General features: G+C 41.1%; 1 protein-coding gene across 8 annotated transcripts in view; it reads right to left on the reverse strand.

The window, feature by feature from the left end:
- The window catches only part of numb (NUMB endocytic adaptor protein), a 279,062-nt gene that overhangs the window by 54,957 nt on the left and 200,189 nt on the right, over window positions 1–23,916 (reverse strand). For 6 of the 8 annotated variants that reach the window (XM_059951811.1, XM_059951802.1, XM_059951794.1 and 3 more), the window contains 2 exons: window positions 15,759–15,899; window positions 10,684–10,888 (listed from right to left, as the gene is read on the reverse strand). In XM_059951811.1, the coding sequence (XP_059807794.1) occupies window positions 10,684–10,888; window positions 15,759–15,899 (346 nt within the window). The remainder of the gene's footprint in view (window positions 1–10,683; window positions 10,889–15,758; window positions 15,900–23,916) is intronic. The other 2 variants (XM_059951826.1, XM_059951817.1) reach the window with 1 other exon arrangement.

Consider the following 23,916-nt stretch of genomic DNA (forward strand, 5'->3'; position numbering starts at 1 on the left):
CCCAATTGATGAAGGCCAATGCACTGTATGCCTTCTTAACCACAGAGTCAACCTGCACAGCAGCTTTGACTGTCTTATGGATTCGGACCTCAAGACCCTCTGATCGTCCACACTGCCAAGAGTCTTACCATTAACACTATAACCTGCCATCATATTTGATCTACCAAAATGATCCACCTCACACTTATCTGGGTTGAACATCATCTGCCACTTCTCAGCCCAGTTTTGCATCATTTCAATGTCCCGCTGTCACCTCTGACAGCCCTCCATACTATCCACAACACCCCCAAACTTTGTGTCATCAGCAAATTTACTAACCCATCCCTCCACTTCTTCATCCAGGTCACTTATAAAAATCACGAAGAGTAGGAGTCCCAGAACAGATCCCTGAGGCACAACACTGGTCACCGACTTCTATGCAGAATATGACCCATCTACAACCACTCTTTGCCTCTCGTGGGCAAGCCAATTCTGGATCCACAAAGCAATGTCCCCTTGGTTCCCAAGCCTTTCTCAATTACTTTCTCAATAAGCCTTGGATGAGGTACTTTGTCAAATGCCTTGCTGAAATCCATACAATCTACTGCTCTACCTTCATCAATGTGTTTAGTCACATCCTCAAAAAATTCAATCAGGCTCACAAGGCATGACCTGCCTTTGACAAAGCCATGCTGATTATTCCTAATCATATTATGCCTCTCCAAATGCTCATAAATCCTGCCTCTCAGGATCTTCTCCTTCAACTTACCAACCACTGAAGTAAAACTCACAGGTCTATAATTTCCTGGACTATATCTACTCCTTTTCTTAAAATAAGGGAATATCTGCAAAACTCCAATCCTCTGAAATCTCTCCCGTCCGCACTGATGACGCAAAGATCATCATTAGAGGCTCAGCAATCTCTTCCCTCGCCTCCCACAGTAGCCTGGGGTACATCTCGTCTGGTTCCAGTGACTTATCCAACTTGATGCTTTCCAAGAGCTCCAGCACATCCTCTTTCTTAATATCTACATGCTTGTGTTGGCGCATGGCCTAGTGGGCAAGGCATCAGAATAGTAACCTGAAGGTCTCTGGTTCGAGCCCCATTTGAGGCAGCGCGTTTGTGTCCTTGAGCAAGGCACTTAACACATTGCTCTGCGACGTCACTGGTGCCAAGCTGCATGGGTCCTAGTGCCCTTCCCTTGGACAACATCGGTGGCGTGGAGAGGGGAAGGCCTGCGGCTTGGGCAACTGCCGGTCTCCCATACAACCCTGCCCAGGCCTGCGCCCTGGAAACTCCAGGCACAGATCCATGGTGTCTCGAGACCGACAGATGTCACCACCACATGCTCAAGCTTTTCAATCCACTGTAAGTCATCCCTACAATCTTCGAGATCCTTTTCCGTAGTGAATACTGAAGCAAAGTATTCATTAAGTACCTCTGTGAGAGATGATATAAGATTTATGGAGCAGAATGTTGAATCCATCTGGGTACAGATTAAGAAAAGTAAAGGGAAAATAAAACACTGGTGGGAGTTGTCTATAGGCCACCTAATAAATATATTGCAGTGGCAGAGGCAATTAACCAAGAAATAACTGAGGCTTGTAAGAACGGAACGGCAGTTGTCATGGGGGATTTTAACTTCCACATAGATTGGGTGAATCAGGTTGGTCAAGGGAGACTTGAGGACTTCATAGAATGCATCCCTGAGAGCTTTCCTGAGCAGCATGTTAGTGAATCTACAAGGGAAAAAGCCATCTTAGATCTAGTCCTGTGCAATGAAACAGATAAAATTAACGATCTTGTAGTCAGGGATCCTCTTGGAAAGAGTGATCTTAGTATGATTAAATTTTGCATTCAGGTGGAGGATGGAATAGTTAGATCTAAAACTAGTGTATTATGCTTGAACATGGGAGACTACAACAGGATGAGGGTGGAGTTGGCTAATGTGGATTGGGAGCACAGGCTATTTGGTAGGACAGTTGAAGAACAGTGGAATACTTTCAAAGAGATTTTTCCCAGTGTTCAACAAAAGTATATTCCAGTCAAAAGTATGGACAGTAAGTGTGGGGAGAGCCAGCCTTGGATAACTAAAGAAATAAAAGAAAATATCAAATTAAAAGCTTGTGTACAAAGTCGCAAAGAGTAGCGGGAGACTGGAGGATTGGGAAAACTTCTTGGAAAAAGTGGAAGAGGGTGGCTAAAGTCAACGTAGATCCCCTGGAAGACGAGAAGGGGAAATTGATATTGGGTGATAAGGAAATGGCTGAGGCATTGAACGACTATTTTGTGTGGAGGACAGGTGCTGAGGGAATTGGCAGAGGTTATAGCAGACATGTTGGTAATAATTTACCAAAACTCTCTAGACTCTGGGCAGGTCCCGGCGGACTGGAAGACAAAAAATGTCACTCCACTTTTTAAAAATGGATATAGGCAAAAGACGGGCAACTATAGGCCAGTTAGCCTAACATCTGTAGTCAGGAAATGCTTGAAGCTGTCATTAAGGAAGAAATAGCGAGACATTTAGAAAGGAGTGGTTTCATTTGACAGACGCAGCTTGGATTCAGAAAGGGCAGGTCCTATTTAACAAATTTACTGGAGTTCTTTGAGGACATAATGAGTGCAGTAGATAGAGGGGAACAGATGGATGTCTAGAAGGCGTTCGATAAGGTGCCGCACAAGAGACTTATAAATAAAATTCAGATGCATGGAGTCGGAGGAAGTGTATTTGCATGGATAGTGGATTGATTAACCGATAGAAGGCAGGGAGTTGGTATAAATGGGTGTTTCTCCAGTTGGCAGTCAGTGGTGAGTGGGGTGCCGCAGGGGTCATTGCTGGGCCCGCAGCTGTTTACCAATTACATTGATGATTTGGAAGAGGGGACTGAGTGTAGTATAGCAAAATTTGCTGATGACACTAAACCGAATGGAAAAGCAAATTGTACAGAGGATATGGAGAGTCTGCAGAGGGATATAGATAGGTTAAGTGAGTGGGCCAAGGTCTGGCAGATGGAATACAACGTAGGTAAATGCGAGATCATCCACTTTGGAAGGAATAATAGGAGAGAAGATTATTATTTAAATGGTGAAAGTCTGCAGCATGCTGTCGTGCAGAGGGACTTGGGAGTGCTTGTTCATGAATCACAAAAAGTTGGCTTGCATATAGAACAGGTTATTAAGAAGGCAAATAGAATGTTGGCCTTCATTGCTAGAGGGATTGAATTCAAGAGCAGAGAGATCATGCTGCAACTATACAGGGTACTGGTGAGGCCATACCTGGAGTACTGTGTGCAGTTCTGGTCACCATACTTGAGGAAGGATATACTGGTTTTGGAGGCAGTGCAGAGGAGGTTCACAAGGTTGATTCCAGGGATGAAGGGGTTAACCTATGAGGAGAGATTGAGTTGCCTGGGACTATACTGTCTGAAGTTCAGAAGAATGAGAGGGGATCTTATAGAAACATACAAAATTTTGAAAGGGATAGATAAGATAGAAGTAGGAAAGCTGTTTCCATTGGTAGGTGAGACTAGAACTATGGGACATTGCCTCAAGATTCATAGAACATAGAACAATACAGCACAATTCAGGCCCTTTAGCCCACAATGTTGTGCCGACCCTTAAACCCTACCTCCCATATAACCCTCCATCTTAAATTCCTCCATATACCTGTCTAGTAGTCTCTTAAATTTCACTAGTGTATCTGCCTCCACCACTGACTCAGGCAGTGCATTCCACACACCAACCACTTTCTGAGTAAAAAACCTTCCTCTAATATCCCCCTTGAACTTTCTTCCCCTTACCTTAAAGCCATGTCCTCTTGTATTGAGCAGTGGTGCCCTGGGGAAGAGGTGCTGGCTGTCCACTCTATCTATTCCTCTTAATATCTTGTATACCTCTACCATGTCTCTTCTCATCCTCCTTCTCTCCAGAGAGTAAAGCCCTAGCTCCCTTAATCTCAGATCATAATGCATACTCTCTAAACCAGGCAGCATCCTGGTAAATCTCCTCTGTACCCTTTCCAATGCTTCCACATTCTTCTTATAGTGAGGCGACCAGAACTAGACACAGTACTCCAAGTGGCCTAACTAGAGTTTTATAGAGTTGCATCATTACCCCGCAACTCTTAAACTCTATCCCTCGACTTATGAAAGTTAACACTCCATAAGCTTTCTTAACTACCCTATCTACCTGTGAGGCAACTTTCAGGGACCTGTGGACATGTACCCCCAGATCCCTCTACTCCTGCACTCCCAAGTGTACTATCATTTACTTTGTACTCTGCCTTGGAGTTTGTCCTTCCAAAGTGTACCACCTCACACTTCTCCAGGTTGAAGTCCATCTGCCACTTCTCAGCCCACTTCTGCATCCTATCAATATCTCTCTGCAATATTCAACAACATTATCCACAACACCACCAACCTTTGTGTTGTCTGCAAACTTGCCAACCCACCCTTCTAGCCCCACATCCAGGTCGTTAATAAAAATCATGAAAAGTAAAGGTACCAGAACCGATCCTTGTGGGACACCACTAATCACAACCCTCCAATCCGAATGTACTCCCTTCACCACGACCCTCTGCTTTCTGCAGGCAAGCCAAATCTGAATCCACCTGGCCAAACTTCCCTGGATCCCATGCCTCCTGACTTTCTGAATAAGCCTACCGTGTGGTACAGGGGAGAAGATTTAGGACGGAGAAGAGGAGAAACTGTTTTTCCCAGAGAGTGGTGAATCTGTGGAATTCTCTACCCAGGGAAGCAGTTGAGGCTTCTTCATTAAATATATTAAAGATCCAGTTAGATAGATTTTTACATAGTAGAGGAATTAAGGGTTATGGGGAAAAGGCAGGTAGATGGAGCTGAATTTACGGACAGATCAGTCATGATCTTATTGAATGGCAGGGCAGGATCGATGGGCCTGATGGCCTACTCCTGCTCCAATTTCTTAAGCTCTTATGCTCCGGTTCCATACACACACTTTTCCACTGTCACACTTGATTGGTCCTATTCTCTCACGTGCATCACACTTGATTGGTCCTATTCTCTCACGTGCATCAAGAGGGCTAAGACTGCCTACACTCAAAAAATTCAGCAACATCTGTCCGATAATGATCCTTGGCATATGTGACTGGGCAACAAGGGCATTATTGACTATAAAAGGAAAAACCGTGCTGTCTCTGTCCCAATGGATATGGATACATCATTGCATACTTCTTTTGACCACCATTCTCTGCTTCCATTTTGCAATTTCATATCCATCCAGTCACCAGCTCTACAATCATTGTTGCTCTTGTAACACTTACCCAACAGACTGGTATATGTCTAAGGGAAAAGGAAATCCAGCCAATCACCAACCCCACTTCCCATACACGCAGGTGCTGTGAGAATCATGTTTATGCTGTGCGCACACACATCATATCTAATTCACACCAGATGCCGTTATGGAATACATTTTAAAGATCTTACTAAAACTAAAAGAGTACTATGCAATACAATATATATGAAGGAAAAGAAAATAAAGTAAAAGGCGCCAACTTATCAAAGTTCAGTCAGTTTAGTGCACATCGTTGGAGCTCAACCATCGAACCATTCGACCCCTCGTCACTTTCCTCCAACCTCCACGTCCTTGCACCTGGGACCACCCCCAGTGGTCAACCGAGCAGTGCAGCGCACATCCACCTCCTCGGCGTCTTCTTCCCAACTCCCCTGAAAAGACGGCGAAAACCCCCCAGCTCCCAGCCTCACAAGACAAAATAACATTCCCCATTGGTCAACAAATGAATACAATCCCGATATCAGCAAGTCTAAAGCTAAACAACTGCGAGAGAAAGCACTTACCATACAAAGAAGCATTCCTACTCTTAACAAAACAAGGAAGCCATTTTGATTAACATACCCAGTACATTGTATACTCTCAAGATTATTATGTGGTATTTCAAAGAACTCTTCAGGAGATAGATATTATGATTAATTCACAAAGAAGTGCTCAAAAATTGCTCAACCTCCATGCTTCAGGATTGCTTTGAACAGACTACCTGACAGGTGTTTAAGGAGGCTGCTACAAAAGGAGAAGACACATTCATCAAGAAATATGCTCCATCTGTTATCTACTACATCAGTAAGTGTGTAGACAATGATGTTATCTCAAGGACGGTCATCTTGCAAACCAACCATAAGCCCTGGCTGAATGCACACCAGGATGCTGCCTTCAAGCCTGATGGCAGAACAGCTCTCCAAGCAGCCAGCAGAAACGTCATTTTATGCATCAAGAGGGTTAAGACCACCTATGCTCAAAAAATTCAGCAACATCTGTCTGATAATGATCTTTGACATATGTGACCCGTGCATCGAGGGTATTACCGACTATAAAAGGAAAAACAGTGCTGTCTCTATCCCTGATGTTCTAAGCATTTTACACACACTTGGGGGCATGCAACACAACACCAACCATGAAAGTTACCCAACTCCCAGGTGAGGAGCCACCATCTGTAACAGCAGCAGACATGAAGTCAACCACCTTAAGGCAGCAGGTCTGACAACATCCCAGGCTAAATACGCAGTGAGTACACACACCAGCTCAGTGAGGTCTTCACAGACATCGTCAACAGTTCACTCATCTAGGCTGCTGTCCCCACATGCTTCAAATCAGCCACCATCATCCCTATACCAAAGAACACTACGCCTTCCGAACTAAATGACTACCTTCCAGTGGCACTGACACCAATCAGCATGAAGTGTTTCGAATGGCTGGTAATGGCATATATCAAAACGCTATTCTTGCCATATTGGGTACTCACCAATATGAACAAACGTACCAACAGACCTATTCTACGACAGATGCCTGGCCCTGACACACCTGGGAAACAAGGGCACTTGCATTAGAATGCTGGTTTTGGATTTCAGTTTGGCATTTAGCACTATTGTCCCACAGTCCTTGGTGAACAAACTCCCACTCCACACTCTAAATACATGACTGTGCAACTGGGGTGTTGGACTTCCTAATCAACAGACCTTAGATAGTTAGGCTGTGTGCTGAATGGATTGCTATACACTGCTCACATATAACTGCACAACTAAACACCCAAGTAATCACATTGTCAAATTCACAAATGACATGACAGTGATGGGGATCATCACCAACAACGATTAGGTGGCCTTCAGAGAGGAGGTAGAAGAGCTCAAAACCCAATGCCAGGCAAATAACCTCTTCCTCAATATCAACAAAACAAAGAAGATGTTTATCGACTTCAAAAGAACTCACACTACTCACACCCTTCTTTACTTCACTGGCACAGCAGTGGAAACTGTGAGCAGAATCAAACTCCCACGAGTGCACAATCCACAATGTCTCATGGCCTCATAATACATTCACACAATCAAAAAAGCTCACCATCACCACTACTTCCTGAGGAGGCTGAAGAAAGCTAGACAATGCACATCAAAACGTATGTCATTCTATAGATGTGTAGTAGAGAGCATCCTAACAAGCATGGTACAGAAACTGCACTACAGTGGGCAGGATGGGTCATCACTGGCATCAGCTTACCTGCCATCAAGGACATATATACAGAAAGCTGCCAGAAAAGGGCCAATTACATAGTGTAGGACGCCACCCACCCTGCTCATGGACTGTTTGTTCCACTCCCACCAGGATGTAGATAATGTAGCATCCATGCTAGCACAACCAGACTCAAAAACAGTTATTTTCCCCAAGCAGTCAGGGTGCTCAACACCTCTACCCACAAACCTACCTCTCCACACCTCCAACCACCATTACTTCATAATTTCCTGTCAGAGTTACCTTATGTAAAGACATTCCTGTGTACAGAGTTACCATTACATACATAATGATGTATTGATGTATAAATTGATGTATAAAAGCTATCTTAAATGTTTTATTATTATTATTGTGTTTTTATTTTATTTTGATTTTTTTCATGCTGCATCAGATCTGGAATAACAATTATTTCATTCTCCTTTATACTTGTGTACTGAAAATGACATTAAACAATCTAGAATCTTCAAGATAATTTATTAGGGAACTTCAGTTAATCCAGCATGTATGTCCTTAAAGAAGAATATGGACTCTTTTTTTAAAAAATCTGCTGAGTAATTTTCCCAAGTATTATTTTTGTTTTCCACCACCAATGTTTCCCTTTTGAAGTTATTATACAAGTGCATTTCTATAGGCTACAAGCTGTCATCCGAACCCCCATTTCACTCAGTCAAAATGTGAAGTTTCAGATAAATGCTAAATTACAAACAGATTTGAAAACCTGCAACCCATCCAGAAATTACTTTTCAAAAAACAGACCTTTTTAAAATGCCTTTATTTTTATCCTTTTCTTTCGACCTCTTTTCCTGGGATATTGACAGGTACCTATTATTTCATAAAGGCCTTTAGTGTAAGTCAATTGGGAAATCAGTAAAATATAATGGGCTTGAGTAAAGCCAAAAAACAGTTTTGTGAGATGCAAACTGTTGTGGTAATGTGGGATTAGTTAAACAAGGGTAACACTAAATCAGGTGTAAACCAACCATCAAAAGCCTAATCACAACAGTTTAGCAACACCTTGATCACTTTGCAATAAAATAGACTTTTTTAATCTGTGTTTTCTCATGAAAACTGTGTATAATTTATGCTAATTTGTTTTTCTTGTGAATGCTGCTTATCTGATGCTATGTACCTCTAATGCTCCTGCAAGTAAATTAACCATTCCACCAACATATACATGTGCTTGTCCATAGGACAATATGCTAGACTTTAACTGAGTGCATGTGCATGGGGGAAGGGCCACGAGTTAGGTGGTTTGGGAAAGTACTCTGCATATAGACTGGGTAAGCCAATTTATAAATTTTCCTGCCACATTGCTATTGTGTATACAAATAACTTTCTCAGTCAGTATTTAGGTAATGAACTATGGAATAAGCTATCATAGATGAAGTTTTGTGTGTTGAGAAAAGATTAGTAACTGAAGGGACTTTACTGAAAGTCCTGCATCAGAGGCTGGTCAAGAAGTTTCAGTCACTTAGCATTCAGGATGAGAGAATAAATTGGATTCAACTTTGGATTCACGGGAGAAGCCAGAGAGTGGTAGCAGATAGTTGCCTCTCTGCCAGGAGGCCTGTGACTAACAGCATGCCACAGGGATTGGTGCTGGGTTCATTGTTGTTTGTCATCTATATCAACAACGATCTGGATGATGATGTGGCAAACTGGATCTACAGATTTACGGATGATGACAAGATTGGGAAAGATATCATAGCTTGCAGTGGGATCTGCACCAGCTGGAAAATGCCAGATGGAATTTAATGTAGACAAGTGTGAGGCGTTACACTTTGGGAGGACAAATCAGAAGAGGAATTTCACAGTGAACAGTAGGGTACTGAGGAATATGGTAGAACAGTCGGGTACTGAAGAATATGGTAGAACAGAAGGATTTAGGTATACTGATCCACAATTCCTTGAAAGTGGTATCACACGAATATCGGGTCATAAAGAATGTTCTTGTCACATTGGCCTTCATAAATCAAAATATTGTTACAGGAGTTGGGATGTTATGTTGAAGTTGTACAAGACATTGGTGAGACCAAATTTGGAGTGTTCTGTGCAGTTCTGGACAACTACATACAGGAATGATATCAGTAAGATTGAAAAGAAAAGTTGAGGATCCGAGTAATAGGGAAAAGTTGAGCAAGTTCCATGGAGCGTGGGAGAATGTGGGAGATTTGAATGAAGTATACAAAATTATGAGAAGTATAGGTAGGGTTAATGCAAGCAGGCTATTTTCAATGAGTTTAGATGAAACTAGATCTGGAGGTCAAAGGTTAAGATTAGAATGTGAAATATTTAAGAGAAACTTCAGCAAGAACTTTTTCGCTCATGGTGGTGCAAGTGTGGAACAAGAGGAAGTGAGAAGTTTGGAATAATACATAGATGGGAGGCCTGTAGAAAGGTGTGGTCAGTGTGGGTCAATGGGACAAGGTAGAATAACAGACAAGATGGGCAGAAGGGCTCTTTTTCTGTGCTTCGGTGCTCTATGACTTTACTAATTAATAAAGCTGTAGTTAAGGACCCTTCAGTGAAGAGCAATTTCAAAATGATAGAACTGAATGTGATTTGTTTCAATCTGAAGCCAGGGTCTTAAAATACCAACTCTGACAGTCAGAGCACGAGTTGGCTATGTTAAGACTGAGAAATTACAGGAACAATGGCTAATGAATAGAATATTTACACACTATATATAGCAGCTTTAACACACAAAATCCCCACATGAATTGTGATCCAATCATAGTTAAAATACTTTCAGAATTCAGTAAAGAGAATCAATGCATTGAAAGAGGGAAAATTCAAAAAATATAAGTAGACTAATGAGAAACAATCAGACAAACCTTCCATGTCAAAAGAAAAAGAGTAGCACATTTAGAAGTTTGAAGAAGCTTGTTACACATTTTTCATTCTGGAATCATCCTCATAAGGGAATGGGAAAAATACTTCAGACCATATTTGGGTCATGGTAGAAACTGGGAAGTTTGTTCTAGGAGATGACATAGATATAAAAGCTATGTTATACATTTTTGTGTTTGTTGTAGTACATTCTTCTTGTCTACAAGTTATCATTAAGCATGACATTGTTGCAGCTGGTGGAAGAATTACTCCTTTTTCGTCCCACCTCCCTTTACCATCTCGTTATGTTGCTTCTTTACCTTTCTTGGTGTCCTGTATCTGTTTCATAATTTCTTCACACTCTGCTTGCTCAGTGGCTGAGATTACTCTGAAGGAACCTTCCCTGGTGAAGGTGGTTCGATTGGCATCAAAAGTGGCAGTAACATTACATTCCTTCTCACGTTTCTGCTTCCTTTCCAAACATGCTGCAAAAGCACAGCCCACAGCATGGCTTAAGCGCTCACCCTGTGAAACATTACAAAATCATTAGCATAACACCAGGGCCTTGATTTCTTATAGAACTGTTAAAAAAAGACAGTCAGCATCACTTACCCATATGTCCGACATGCCAGTTCTCCTATCTAGGTACAGATAAGTAAAATTAACTCCTTGCTCAGCTACATGGAGATCACTATCAATCAAGAAAAGTGGCCAACAAAAACCTCTGGCCGAAGATCCTTTGTTTGTCGATTTTTTTTCCCAGGGAATGGGTAGAAATCAGCTAGGAAAGGACAAGAGATTAAAGTAGGGCTGTTCTCAACTGTGTGTTGTGCTGCACCACACAACACATTCATCCACAGTGCAGCCTTCATATGAAGCACATCTTTCATCTGAGGTAGGGTGGGAAGCAAATCAAAATTTCAGCATGCATTCTCTGTCAAAGTAATTCCTGAAGTATCTATTTTACTGAGATGGAAAATTATTTAATTATATTAGCTTTGCAACTGAAATTTTCGCAGCAGACTGAATCAGAATCAGATACATTATGACAGACAAAACATGTAGATAACAGCAACAGCAAAGTTCAAGTCCATTCACCACTGAAAACTGAAAATCTAGTTCATCGATTGCGAACTACTTTTGGGGAAAAAATAGGTTCATTGGTTCACAGTTTTTGAAATTTTTTAAAATTTGGAAGTCATTGGACAAGATATGGATGGGCGGGATTTATGTTCGTTGGGAAAGACCGGATCTCATAAGTCACGGAAGATATTTTAGTGCAGTGGAGATCATGCCTCAAATATTTATTTAGAGATAAAGCATAGTAATAGGCCCTTCTGGCCCAACAAACCTGTGCTGTCCAATTACACCCATGTGACCAATTAACATACTAACTTGCACATTTTTGGAATGTAATAGGAAGCTGTAGCACCGGGAGAAAACTCACACATTCATGGAGGAACATACAAACAGACAGCGGCAGTAATGAATCCAGGTTGCTAGCATAATGCTAAACTCAAAGCTACAGTGGCATCCATTATGACACTGAGCTTTCTTGAGAAGGTAAATAAGAAAACTGATGAAGGCAGCATGGTAGATGGGGTTTATATTGATTTTAGCAAGGCATTTGATAAGGTCCTGCATGGTAGACTGGTAAAGAAGATCTGAGGTACTTTGGTGAACCAAATCCAAAATTGAATAGGTTATAAAAGGCAAAGAATAGTACTTGTTAGGATCTTCTGACTGGAAGTCTATAACAGATGGCATACTTTGGAGTAGCAAGTGGAAGAGCTAGACCCTTGCAGAGTGAGAGCCATTTAAAAACAATAAGTCTCGTTGAGAGTGAGTTTTATTTGAGCCAATAAAAAGAAGCAAGGTGTAAGTGGAGCGGGCAGTGTTAGAGCAGTCAGATTTCGACCCAAGAAACTCAGTTGAGAAGAGGTAAAGGCTCTAGGTAAGTTTCTGATAATATTTTATCTTTCTTTGTCTATTAGTATATAGCTACTGCAGTGAGAATGAATCCAGAGTCAATGGTATGTTAAGAAACTGCAAGGGTGAAAAGACCCTGATGGGAGTTATATACAGGCCTCCAAACATAGCCAGAATGTGAATGACAAATTACAGTAGGAGGTAGAAAAAGCATACAAAAACAGCCGTGTTATGGTGGTCATGGAGGATTTCATTATGCAGCTAGATTGGAAAAATTATGTTGATGCTGGACTGCAAGAGAAGGAATTTGTAGATTGCTACAAAGTGGCTTTTTAAGTAGCATGTTCTTGAGCCCACTAGGGAAAAGGCAATTCTGCATTGGGTATTTTGTAATGAACCAGATTTGATTAGAGAGCTGAAGGTAAAGGAATTGTTGAGAACCAGTGATCATAATATGATAAAATTCACCCTTCAGTTTGAGAAAGTAAAGCTAAGACTGGATGTATCCGTATTACAGTGAAATAAAGGGAATAACAGAGGCATGAGAAAGGAGCTGGCCAAAGTCAATTGAAAGGAAACACTGGCAGGATGACAGAACAGCAATAGCTGGAGTTTCTGGGAGCAATTCGGAAGGTGCAGGATAGATATATCCTAATGAAGCAGTGTTCTAAATGGTGGATGAAACACCCATGGACAACAAGGGAAGTCAACTGCAGCATAAAAGCAAAATAGAAAGCATACAATATTGCCAAAATTAGTGGGAAGCTAGGGATTAGGAAGCTTTTAAAAAACAAAAGAAGGCAACTAAAAAGCATTAGGATAAGGATGAAATATGAAGATGAGCTAACCAATCATAAATAAAGGATAACAGAAGGTCTTTCAGATATACAAAAAGTAAAAGAAATAAGAATGGATTTTGGATTGCTGGAAACTGATTCTGGAGAGGTTGTAATAGGGGACAAAGAAATGGCCGATGAGCTCAGTAATTATTTTGTGTCAGTCTTTACTGAGGAACACACTAACAGAAGGTGCTTAGGAAGCTGAAAGGTCTGAAGAGAGATAAGTCACCTACACAAAATGGACTACATCACCACCACCCGCTTGGGTTCTTAAGGAGGTGACTGAAGAGATTGAAGAGGCGTTAGTAGTGATCTTTCAAGAATCAGTAGATATTCTGGAATGGTTCACCATTCACCATTCTGGAAATTGTAGGCTAATTAGCCTTGCTTCAGTGGCTGGAAAGATTTTGGTGTCCATTATTAAGAATGGATCCTTCGGGGTACATGATTAAATAGGGCAAAGTCAGTATGGTTTCCTTTTGTAGAAATCTTGCCTGACAAACCTGATAGAACTTTTTTTTTTTTTTTTTTAAATAATTTTTTATTGCATTTTTAAATGATTACAAAGTATGAAAAAACAATGTATATAACCCATACCCCCTCCCCTTAACCCCTCCCCCCTAACTGCCCCATAGAAAAAAAAAAGAAAGAAAGAAAGAAAGAAAGAATGCCTGGTGGTTGGAAGATCTCCACATGCTCCATGGAGTTCGTAATAATTTTAATATGTATATTTATTTCTTTCCCCTAATAACCAATTGTTTCATCTTAAAAGCATCTATATATTTAATCCTGTCTTTTGTAAATAAAACTTTTTGAGGAAATAACAGGCAGGATAGACAAAGGAGAGTCAATGGATTTTGTTTGCTTGGATTTTCAGAAGCTCTTTGACAAGATGCTGCCCATGAGCCTGCTAAGATAAGAGCCCATGGTATTACAAGAAAGATAATAGCAAGGATAGCAGAGAGGTTGACTGACAGGAGGAAAAGAGTAGGTGTAAAGGAATCCCACTCTTTCTGGTTGGCTAACGGTGACTAGTGGTGTTCTGCTGGGGTCAATGTTGGGACCGCTTCTTTTCACATTATATGTTAATGATTTGGATGACAAAATTGAAAGCTTTGTGGCCAAGTTTTCAGACCATACAAAGATAGGTGGAGAGGCAAGTATTGCATGGAGTTTGATGGGTTTGGGCCTGCACTTGCTGGAGTTTAAAAGAATGAGAATGGGGAGTAAAAGAATGGAGTAGTGGGAGTGAAATCTCATTGCAAACTATTAAATTTTGAAGGCCAAGACAGAACAGACATGGTGAGGATATTTCCAGTAGTTGGAGAGTCTAGGACCACAGGGCAGAGATTTAGAACAGAAGAACATCATTTTAGATCAGACATGAGGAGGAATTTCTTTAACCAGAGGATCGTGAATCTGTGGAATTCATTACCACAGATGGCTGTGGAGGGCAAGTCATTGGGTACATTTAAAATGGAGGTTGATAGGTTCTGATCAGTAAGGGTGTCAAAAGTTATGGGGAGTAGGCTGGAGATAGCATTGAGAGAGATAATAAATCAGCCATGATTGAATGGCACAGCAAATTTGATGGGGTAAGTATCCTAACTCTTCTTGGCCTTATGGTATTTTAGGGGTTGATACTGGTACTGCTTATATATAATGGATAAGAATATAGGTGGTCTAAGATAGTAAAAATTGTAAAATTGCATCAGAGTAACAAAAAAATGACGCACCAGTTTTCAAACTTGGAGCTGTACTAAGGTCTACTGGACCGCACAGTGCATGGTTTCTTAATTGAAGATTGCAGCTCAGATTGATACATTGTTGTTCAAGGGAAACAACCAGAGGTCTTGAACAAATACAAAACACTTTGTATTTTAATAATTAATTTCTGAAATGTGTTTTTTTAAAAACACTACAGAGATATAGGTCAATACCAAGAATCTGCTTTTCGAAGTAGCAGATTGTTTTGGAGTTAAACGCGACACAACACTGCACAAGGTCAGGTGACTGCAAATGGACACAGCAAATGAGTAGATGCAAGCGCCTGAAAGTTTTTCCATTTTGTTAGAATAGCACTCCTATTATACAGCACACTTTCTACTCTAAGCAGGGCGGAGAGATTTGGCTAATTGTCATTGTTGCTGTGGCCGAGCACAGACTAGGAATAAAACCTGTGATCACATGACCTTGCACTGTGGAATGAGTCAGAAGCTTGATGAGAAAAAGACCAAGAGAAATAACATTTACTTAAATGTAAATGGGATAGAATGATTTTTCAATTCAAAAAGACACAACTTCAACAGAACCATTCAACTGCCACAATGTTGGTGGGGAACAGATAACTTACATGGAACAATTGCAAATCAATATCCTACCACAAACATAATTCAAGAAAAGCCAACAGCAATCCTAATCTTCCTTCATAACCTCAGGTGAAGTGGCCCCACCCTTGCTTATATTCCCTGCAGTAACAATAGAATCTGACTAGATCTGACTTTCACTATCAAGCTAAAGAACCTTATGCTTCCTCTTACAGTCTGAAGAGCACTGTATGATTCCTTTGGCCTGTCTCCCCACCTTACTCCCACCATAACAATAGATACCGCCTTGAGTTTCATTACCGAATCTCGTATCGCCAAGAAGCAATGACAGATCCAACGTCTGGTCGTACCATCTCGACAAATGTATGAGAATGCCTTGTCAAAGTTTCGATCAGGAGCACAGAAGGATACCTTCTCTATAGTTTGATCAACAATTAGGTCCTGAGAGAAAAAGGGAAAACAAGTTATTACAAAAGAACTATAATGTTTTACCAATAATCTGTCATCTGTCTAGCTGCCCGTTAGAATTACTTGAAAACATTCAATCTTTTTATTTTAGTCAGGCACTAGATGGCAGCCTTGCATTCTGTACTAATTGTACACTGATGTCATTTCCAAAGTTGAGCATAAGACACAGGAGCAGAATTAGGCCATTCAGCCCACTGAGTCTGCTCTGCCTTTCCAACAGATTATTTATTATCCCTCTCAACCCCACTCTCCTGTTATTCTGGGAATGTACAATGTTTCTTTTAAAGCAACTGATACATATGAACCTTGGTATCTAGAAAACGTCCTTGCTTTTTTTAAAAAAAAGAACTCAACTAACTGGGCCTATCCATTATTAGTAAAATACTTGTGCACACTGTTGCATGATTACTGAGCTAGTCCAATCCCTCTTTTACAGCCTCAGTGTCTTTCATAATTGCTGAACCCTATTAGATCACATGATACAAGACCCCTGATATACACCTAATAGTCAAGGCCTACGGACACAAACATTTCAACAATTCAGAAATAAAGCTTGCGCTACAAAGAAAAAAATACTACATCCTACTTTTCTCATTTCAAGTACCCATAAATCCTGATTCCTTATACATGCAGCCAGTCTTGGAATCAAACTTTCATATTTCCCCAGACTTATCCCCTGCACACTGCCACAATCCATTGCTACAGTTCCAAACTGAAGAGTTAAAAGCTACACACACAAAATACTGGAGGAACTCAGCAGGCCAGGCAGCATCCATGGAAAATAGTGCAGTCAATGTTTCAGGCCGAAACCCATTGGCAGGACTGGAGAAAAAATGCTGAGGAGTAGATTTAAAAGGTTGGGGGGGAGGGGTATGGATGAAGTAAACAGCTGGGAAGTTGATTGGTGAAAGAGACAGAAGGCCATGGAAGAAAGAAAAAGGGAGGAGCACCGGAGGAAAGCAATGGGCAGGCAGAGACAAGGTGAGAGAGGGAAAAGGGGATGGGAAATGGAGACAGGGTTGTGGGGGAATTACTGGAAGTTTGAGAAATTGATGTTCGTGCCATCAGGTTGGAGGCTATCCAAACAGAACATAGGTGTTGTTTCTCCAACCTAAGTGTGGCCTCATCACAATATTGAAGGAGGCCATGGATGGACATTTGGAATGGGAATGGGAAGTGGAATTAAAATGGGCGGCCACTGGGAGATCCTGCTTTTTCTGGCGGATGGAGCATAGATACTCAACAAAGTGATCTCCCAATCAAAGTCGGGTCTCACCAATATACAGGCTGGGAGCACCAAAGACTTATGCCTTATGCAGCTGGATCCTGGACTTCCCGTCAGATTGCCGGCAGATGGTAAGAGTGGACTCCCTCACCTCCACACCTCTGATTCTCAACACAGGAGCCCCTCAGGGCTGTGTATTAAGTCCCCTCCTTTACTCCCTGCATACCCATGACTATGTCGCCACCCACAGCTCTAATCTGCTAATTAAATTTGCTGATGACACTACATTGATTAGCCTGATCTCAAACAATAATGAGGTGGCCTACAGGGAAGAAGTCATCTCTCTGACACAGTGGTGTCAAGAAAACAACCTCTCCCTCGATGTCGCAAAAAGGAGCCAGTTGTGGACTACAGGAGGAATAGAGACAGGCTAATCCCTATTGACATCAATGGATCTGGAGTTGAGAGGGTGAACAGCTTTAAGTTCCTCAGCATCCACATCACTGAAGACCTCACATGGTCTGTACACACCAGCTGTGTGGTGAAAAAGGCACAACAGCGTCTCTTTCATCTCAGAAGGTTGAGGAAGTTTGGAATGGGCCCCCAAATCCTAAGGACTTTCTACAGGAGCACAACTGAGAGCATCCTGACTGGCTGCATCACTACCTGGTATGGGAACTGTACCTCCCTTAATCGCAGGACTGCAGAGAGTGGTGCAGATAGCCCAGCACATCTGCAGTTGTGAACTTCCCATGATTCAGGCCATTTACAAAGACAGGTATGAAAAAAGGGCCCATAGGATCACTGGGGACCTGAGCCACCTCAACCACAATCTATTCCAGCTGCTACCATCCAGGAAACTGTACCACAGCATTAAAGCCAGGACTGCTATTCCTTAAAAGTATGCAAAGATTTGGCATGACATCCAACTTCTATAGATGCATAGTGAAGAGTATATTGACTGGATACATCACAGCCTGCTATGCAAACACCAATGCCCTTGAATGGAAAATCCTACAAAATGTAATGGATTCTGCCTAGTTCATCACAAGTAAAGCCTTCCTTATTATTGAGCATATCTACATGAAACACTGTCATAGGAAACCACCATCCATTATCAGGATTCCTCACCACCCAGGAAATGCTCTCTTCTCGCTGCTGCCATCAGGAAGCAGGTACGAAAGCCTCAGGACTTGCACCACCAGGTTCAGGAACAGTTATTACATCTCAACCATCAGGCTGTTAAATCATTGGGGATAACTTCACTTGCCCCTTCACTGAATAGTTTCCACATCCTATGGACTCACTTCCAAGGAATCTTCATCTCATCTTCTCAATGTTTATTGCATATTTATTATTATTTCTTTTTTTGTATTTGTAGGTTTGTCTTTTGCACACTGGTACTCTGTTAGGTGCAGTCTTTCATCGATTCTATTATAGTTATTGGATCTACTGAGTGTGCCCACAAGAAAACAAATCTGGGGGTTGTATATGGTAACATATATGTACTTAAAATAGAGGGTTATGAGGTAGTGTGGGTTTAGTACTTTTTTTTAAGGATATGGGTTGGCACAACATGGAGGGCTGAAGGGCCTGTACTGTGCTGTAATAGAATAGTACTATAATGCTGTAATGTTCTATGGTACTTTGATAATAAATTTATTTAGAGCTTTGAATTCTGGAATATTGTCCACTCCACCTCCCTTTACCATACTTTCTTGACCCTCATGACTGGTGCTGCAGTCTTTAGTCTCTGCTTATACACTGGGATAGGAAGTACAACTAGGTGATTGGACTTTCCAAAGTGTGAGCGTGGGATGGCACAGTAACTGTTCTTGATGGTGGTAGTTGTTCAGAAACTTCAAGCTATTTTGTGACTGCTAATCACAGTGCTCTGGTCCTCTAATGCCTGCCTGATTTTGGATTGAGGTGAAATGTACACCACTACCAGCATGATGGTGGAAAACTCACTCAGCAAATAAAATGGACAATATTTGACTGCTAGGTGTTCCAGGTTGGGTAAACAGGACTGAGACAGAACCACTACATTTGAGCATCACAATGAGTTAATAAAGCATAAAGCATACTCCAACCTCCTCTGCCTTCAAAACACTGAGCTGTCATTCCTCTGCGGAGAATGGTGAAACTATTAGGCTGAAAATGCCAGTGTGAGCCATGTTTCTGTAAAGCAGAGTACACAGTTCTCCCTGATGTCCATATAATATAGCAATCTTGCTCTGAGATTTTGAACTTTATTTTACAGACACGGTACATTCACCAGCAGGATAGTTGGGAGTGGAAGTCTAAGGCCTCTGCATTTCAATCATACCTGTGTGTAAATCCGCTTCTTTTTTCTTAAAGGAGAACTGCATTTGCAACCTGAGTCTGCCATTTGAGGTTTGTTGATTTTGAGTTTTAAAATAATGCTGATGTTATGAATGTACCACAGCTCTGAGGGGCCGAAGGGTGCGGGGTAGCCCCCTCCTTTGTGAGAATCGCAAGATCACTATTGATTTGGGTCAGGAGACCCAGGAAATGAGAGAGAGACGTGCGGAATGTCTTGCTCCCCCGGCGATATAAAGCTTCGGGAAACGGCCATTGTCTCTTGGAGACGAATTTGTGTATTGCAATACTGTGCTACGTGGAAGCCCTCAGGCAAAGTGGGCTGGTTGAGGGAGGGATTGCCTCACCCCAACCTGATTGACGTCTGAGACCCTGTGAGTCAGGATAAAAGAGGGTCTGTGGGAACAGCCCCCTCAGACGCACCAGAAGAAACTCTAGCGATCCCATAATAGCGGAAGCTGGTGGGGTGGCCATGTGCGTTGGGTTCCATTTGCCCGGAACCGGTGCCCTTTACCACAGAAAAACGGCTTTTAGCTAACAACGGGGAAGCCAACTCCCAACGACTCGAAGGATTGACATCATAAAAGGACTGGGGCAAGTTTTAAACCCGTCTTTCTCTCAAACCAAAACGCTGCAGCTTGAACGAACTAACAGTGACTTTTATCTTTCCATCGGACAATATATTATCCCCTAGACAATGATAGAGCTATTTCTTATTGATTATTATTATACCCGCGCGTTTAGATTTAGTATTGACGACGTATATTATCTGTATGTTTGCATTGATCTTATTTTTGTGTATCTTTATCAATAAATACTGTTAAAAATAGTACCATCACGGACCTCTCTATTTTTGCTGGTAAGTGACCCAGTTACAGGGTTCGTAACACTGATTACTAAGTACCCATTGCCTTGACTCTGGATTTCAGCTGCAGTAGTCCTAAACAGAAATATTTGATGATTCTCATCAGAGCTGCAAACAAAGAGTTGCCACTTAATGGCACTATCTTACCAGACAAAGATTTGCAGACTCGGGGAATAATCACGGTGAAGGAGTTGCAGCCTATCCTTGTGATTACTGTCTGGCAGGAAGTCAAAGATCCAATTGCAAAGAAAAGTGTTGAGTTCCAGATCTTGGAGTTTGGAGGTGCATTGCTGTACTCAATAAATAGTCTGATATAAGGGTCTTTCCTGTCCAATGCTCTAGGGATGAGTGGAGGGCCAGGGAGATGGCATGTGCCGAGTATCCCTGTTCCATGCCAAGATATGCCCTGATAATATTCTCTGTTCCTGGTTAAACCTTGTCCGGTTAATATTAGTTGCAGCATTTCACTGTGGTTAAATCACCTTTTAGGCTTTCCTACTGAATAAATGATAGAATATTGACTGTAAATTACTATGAAATCTCCAAAGCTTTGAAAGGTGATGTGTGAAGTTTTTTTTAAAACTTCCATTTCTTTATGAAGCAGTTCCCATGATATCATTTTTTTCAGAAATAGAAAACAAATGCAATAAAAGTGCACACATCTCAGCAAAAAGTACAATGGATTAAGCAAACATTGCATTCTTTATTTAAAACTTTCCTTTGAGCTATATTTCAGGCAACTTATTCAATGGCAGCCAGAGTCAGAGCATGGAACCAGGCTCTTTGGCCCACCATGTCCATGCCAACCACTTATCTACACTAATCCCACTTGCTCCGAAGATGATAGAGAATGTAAAAATGAAGATTATACTCACAACAGTTGTAGGGTTGCTACTGAAGAGGACATTGAGGGACAGGATTCATGTACATTTACAAAGGGCCAGTCAGCATGGCTTTGTGCAGCATGGCTTTTTTTGACACAAACCAAGTTTTTTTGGTGATGAAGGTGCACGAGGAAGGCAAGGCAGTGTACATTATCCATATAGACTTCAATAAGGCATTTGATAAAGCAGATTCGATTCAGAAGATATAGATGCAGATCCAAGGTCTATGACCAGTGTATTGCACAAGGATCAGTGCTGTTACCTCTGTTGTTTGTGATATATCAATAATTTGGAGAAAAAACACAGATGGGTGGATTAGCATCCTGAGCAACATAAACTGTACAGGACACAGTAGGTCTCTTCGGCCCATGATATTCTGCTAATTAGTCATCAAATGCCCAACAAAGGCAATCACTGCTGCCTACACAATGAACATATCTTTTCATTTCCTGCATTTTTGGGTGCCTATCCAAGAAACTTATGAATGTCTCTATTACTCTCTGTGTCAGTGCATTCCAGGCACCCACCACTGTAAAAATAAAGTTACACCCGTCACCTTAAATGCATGTCATTTGGTATTAGACATTTCAACCCTGGGAGAAAAGATATTGGCTGTCTACTCTAACTGTGCCTCATAATTTAATAAATATCTACAAGATCTCCCCTCAGCCTCTGCAGAGAAAACAATCCAATCCTGATAAATGCCTTATTGCACACACTCTCTAATCAAGACAACACCCCAGTACATCACTTCTGTATCCTCTCCAAAGCTGCAACATTTCCTATAATGGTGCAAAATAGAACTGAAGACAATATTCCAGATTAAGCTTAACTGGAGTATTATAAAGCTGCAACATTAACTTCCTGACTCTTCAACTCAGCTCCTTGACTAATAAAGTACAACATACAACCATATACTTAAGACCAGAATTAAGCCATTCAGTCCATCAAGTCTGCTGCACCAGGGGGGACGTCACGTGATGACGTAGGATCGAGACGTGGGATTCCAGCTCTCCCGTAAAAAGTAATAAAACAAAGTTTAAGTGAAGAATAGTTAATTAATACCTTCTAGAAACTACTTATAAACAACTCAGGATTATCTTTGGAAATGTCTCCTAAACAGAAACAGGAGAGAACTACTACTTTGAAGACAGCACGAGTCGGCGGGGAAGAAGGCCCGGCCGTCTTGGCGGAGCCTCGTACTCAAGTTAGATCTCTTCCCGGCGAAGTACATGCCCCCTCCGATGGTGCAGGGCAGGAAGCTGCAGCAATATCGACGGTCTCTAAGAAGAAACAGCGAGAACAGCGCATGCGTGAAGAAACGAGTATGCACAAACAGGTGCAAACAGAACTACAAGTTCCAACTGTGACTGGAAGTGAAAATGAAAGTGAATCGGAAGTAGAATCAGATTCTCTGGAACACACAGATGAAGAAACAGACGAAGAAGAAGAACAGGAGGAAATTAAAGGTGGAAATTTTTCTGGAGACTTAAGAGAAGTCCTGACACAAATAATGCATGAATTAAAAGTAATAAAAACAGATATTAGAAATGTGAAGGTTACGCTTGATAAAGTGGTGAAAAAACAAAAGAAGATGAAAAAGAAAGTTAAAAGTTGGAAGAAAAAATAGGAGACAACACTGAAAGAATGGATAAGATGGAAGATAATATTCTTGCCTGGACATCAATAAGAAAACAGTTGTTGGAAAAAGTAGATGTGCTTGAAAATTTTAGCAGACGGAACAACATTAAAATTGTTGGTCTTAAAGAAGGTACGGAGGGAGAAGATTCAATAAAATTCTTTCAAAAATGGATTCCGGAAACTTTGGAAATGGAATAGGGAAGTCAGCTAATTGAAATTGAAAGGGCTCACAGAGCTTTAAGACCAAAACCTCAACAAGGTCAAAATCCACGATCAATCTTGATAAAATGTTTAAGATATCAAGATAAAGAAAAGATCTTGAAGGCAGCTGCTCAGGGTGCCAGAAAGAGAAATGGGCCATTGATGATAGAAGGGAAAAGAGTTCTTTTTTATCCTGACATAAGTTACGACCTTTTGAAGAGGCGGAAGGAAATTAATCCAGTGAAAAAATCCTTATGGGAAAAGGGTTATAAATTTATATTGAGTTACCAAGCGATATTGATAATTTTTCTGGATGATGAAGAAGATTTTTTACTGATCATCAGAAAGCGGAGAAATTCATACAAGAACTCCCTAATATTCACAAGATGCAGTAAAGAATTATAGAAGTGAAATGGATTAAAGATGAAGATTGAGATAGGGATTGGATTTGATGGACATTTATGAGTAGAAGAACATAAATATATTTTAACTATATGATCGAAGGGGAACAAGAAAAAAGAAAATAATTGACATTAATTTTTTTTCTTCTTCATTTATATATATATATTTTTTTCTCTTTTCTTTTTTTTGCAGGGGAGCTGGAGGAGCTTCTGATCGATGGCTGTGGGATTCACGTGCGCAATCATGGCGATTGCCGTGACCCGTAAAACGGAGGGGGGTAATGTTGTGTTTCTTTTTATTCACAACATTAGTGGGGGGGTACTTTGTTTTTTTTTCTCTATATCAATTATCTTTTTTCTATTTTTCTTTTTTTTGCCTGGATGACTGGAGAGAGACACATAGCAACATGGAGAATTTTAAAGAGATTCC

This window comes from Hypanus sabinus, chromosome 2 (genome assembly GCF_030144855.1).
Source record: "Hypanus sabinus isolate sHypSab1 chromosome 2, sHypSab1.hap1, whole genome shotgun sequence".
In the NCBI taxonomy this organism is placed as follows: Eukaryota; Metazoa; Chordata; class Chondrichthyes; order Myliobatiformes; family Dasyatidae; genus Hypanus; species Hypanus sabinus.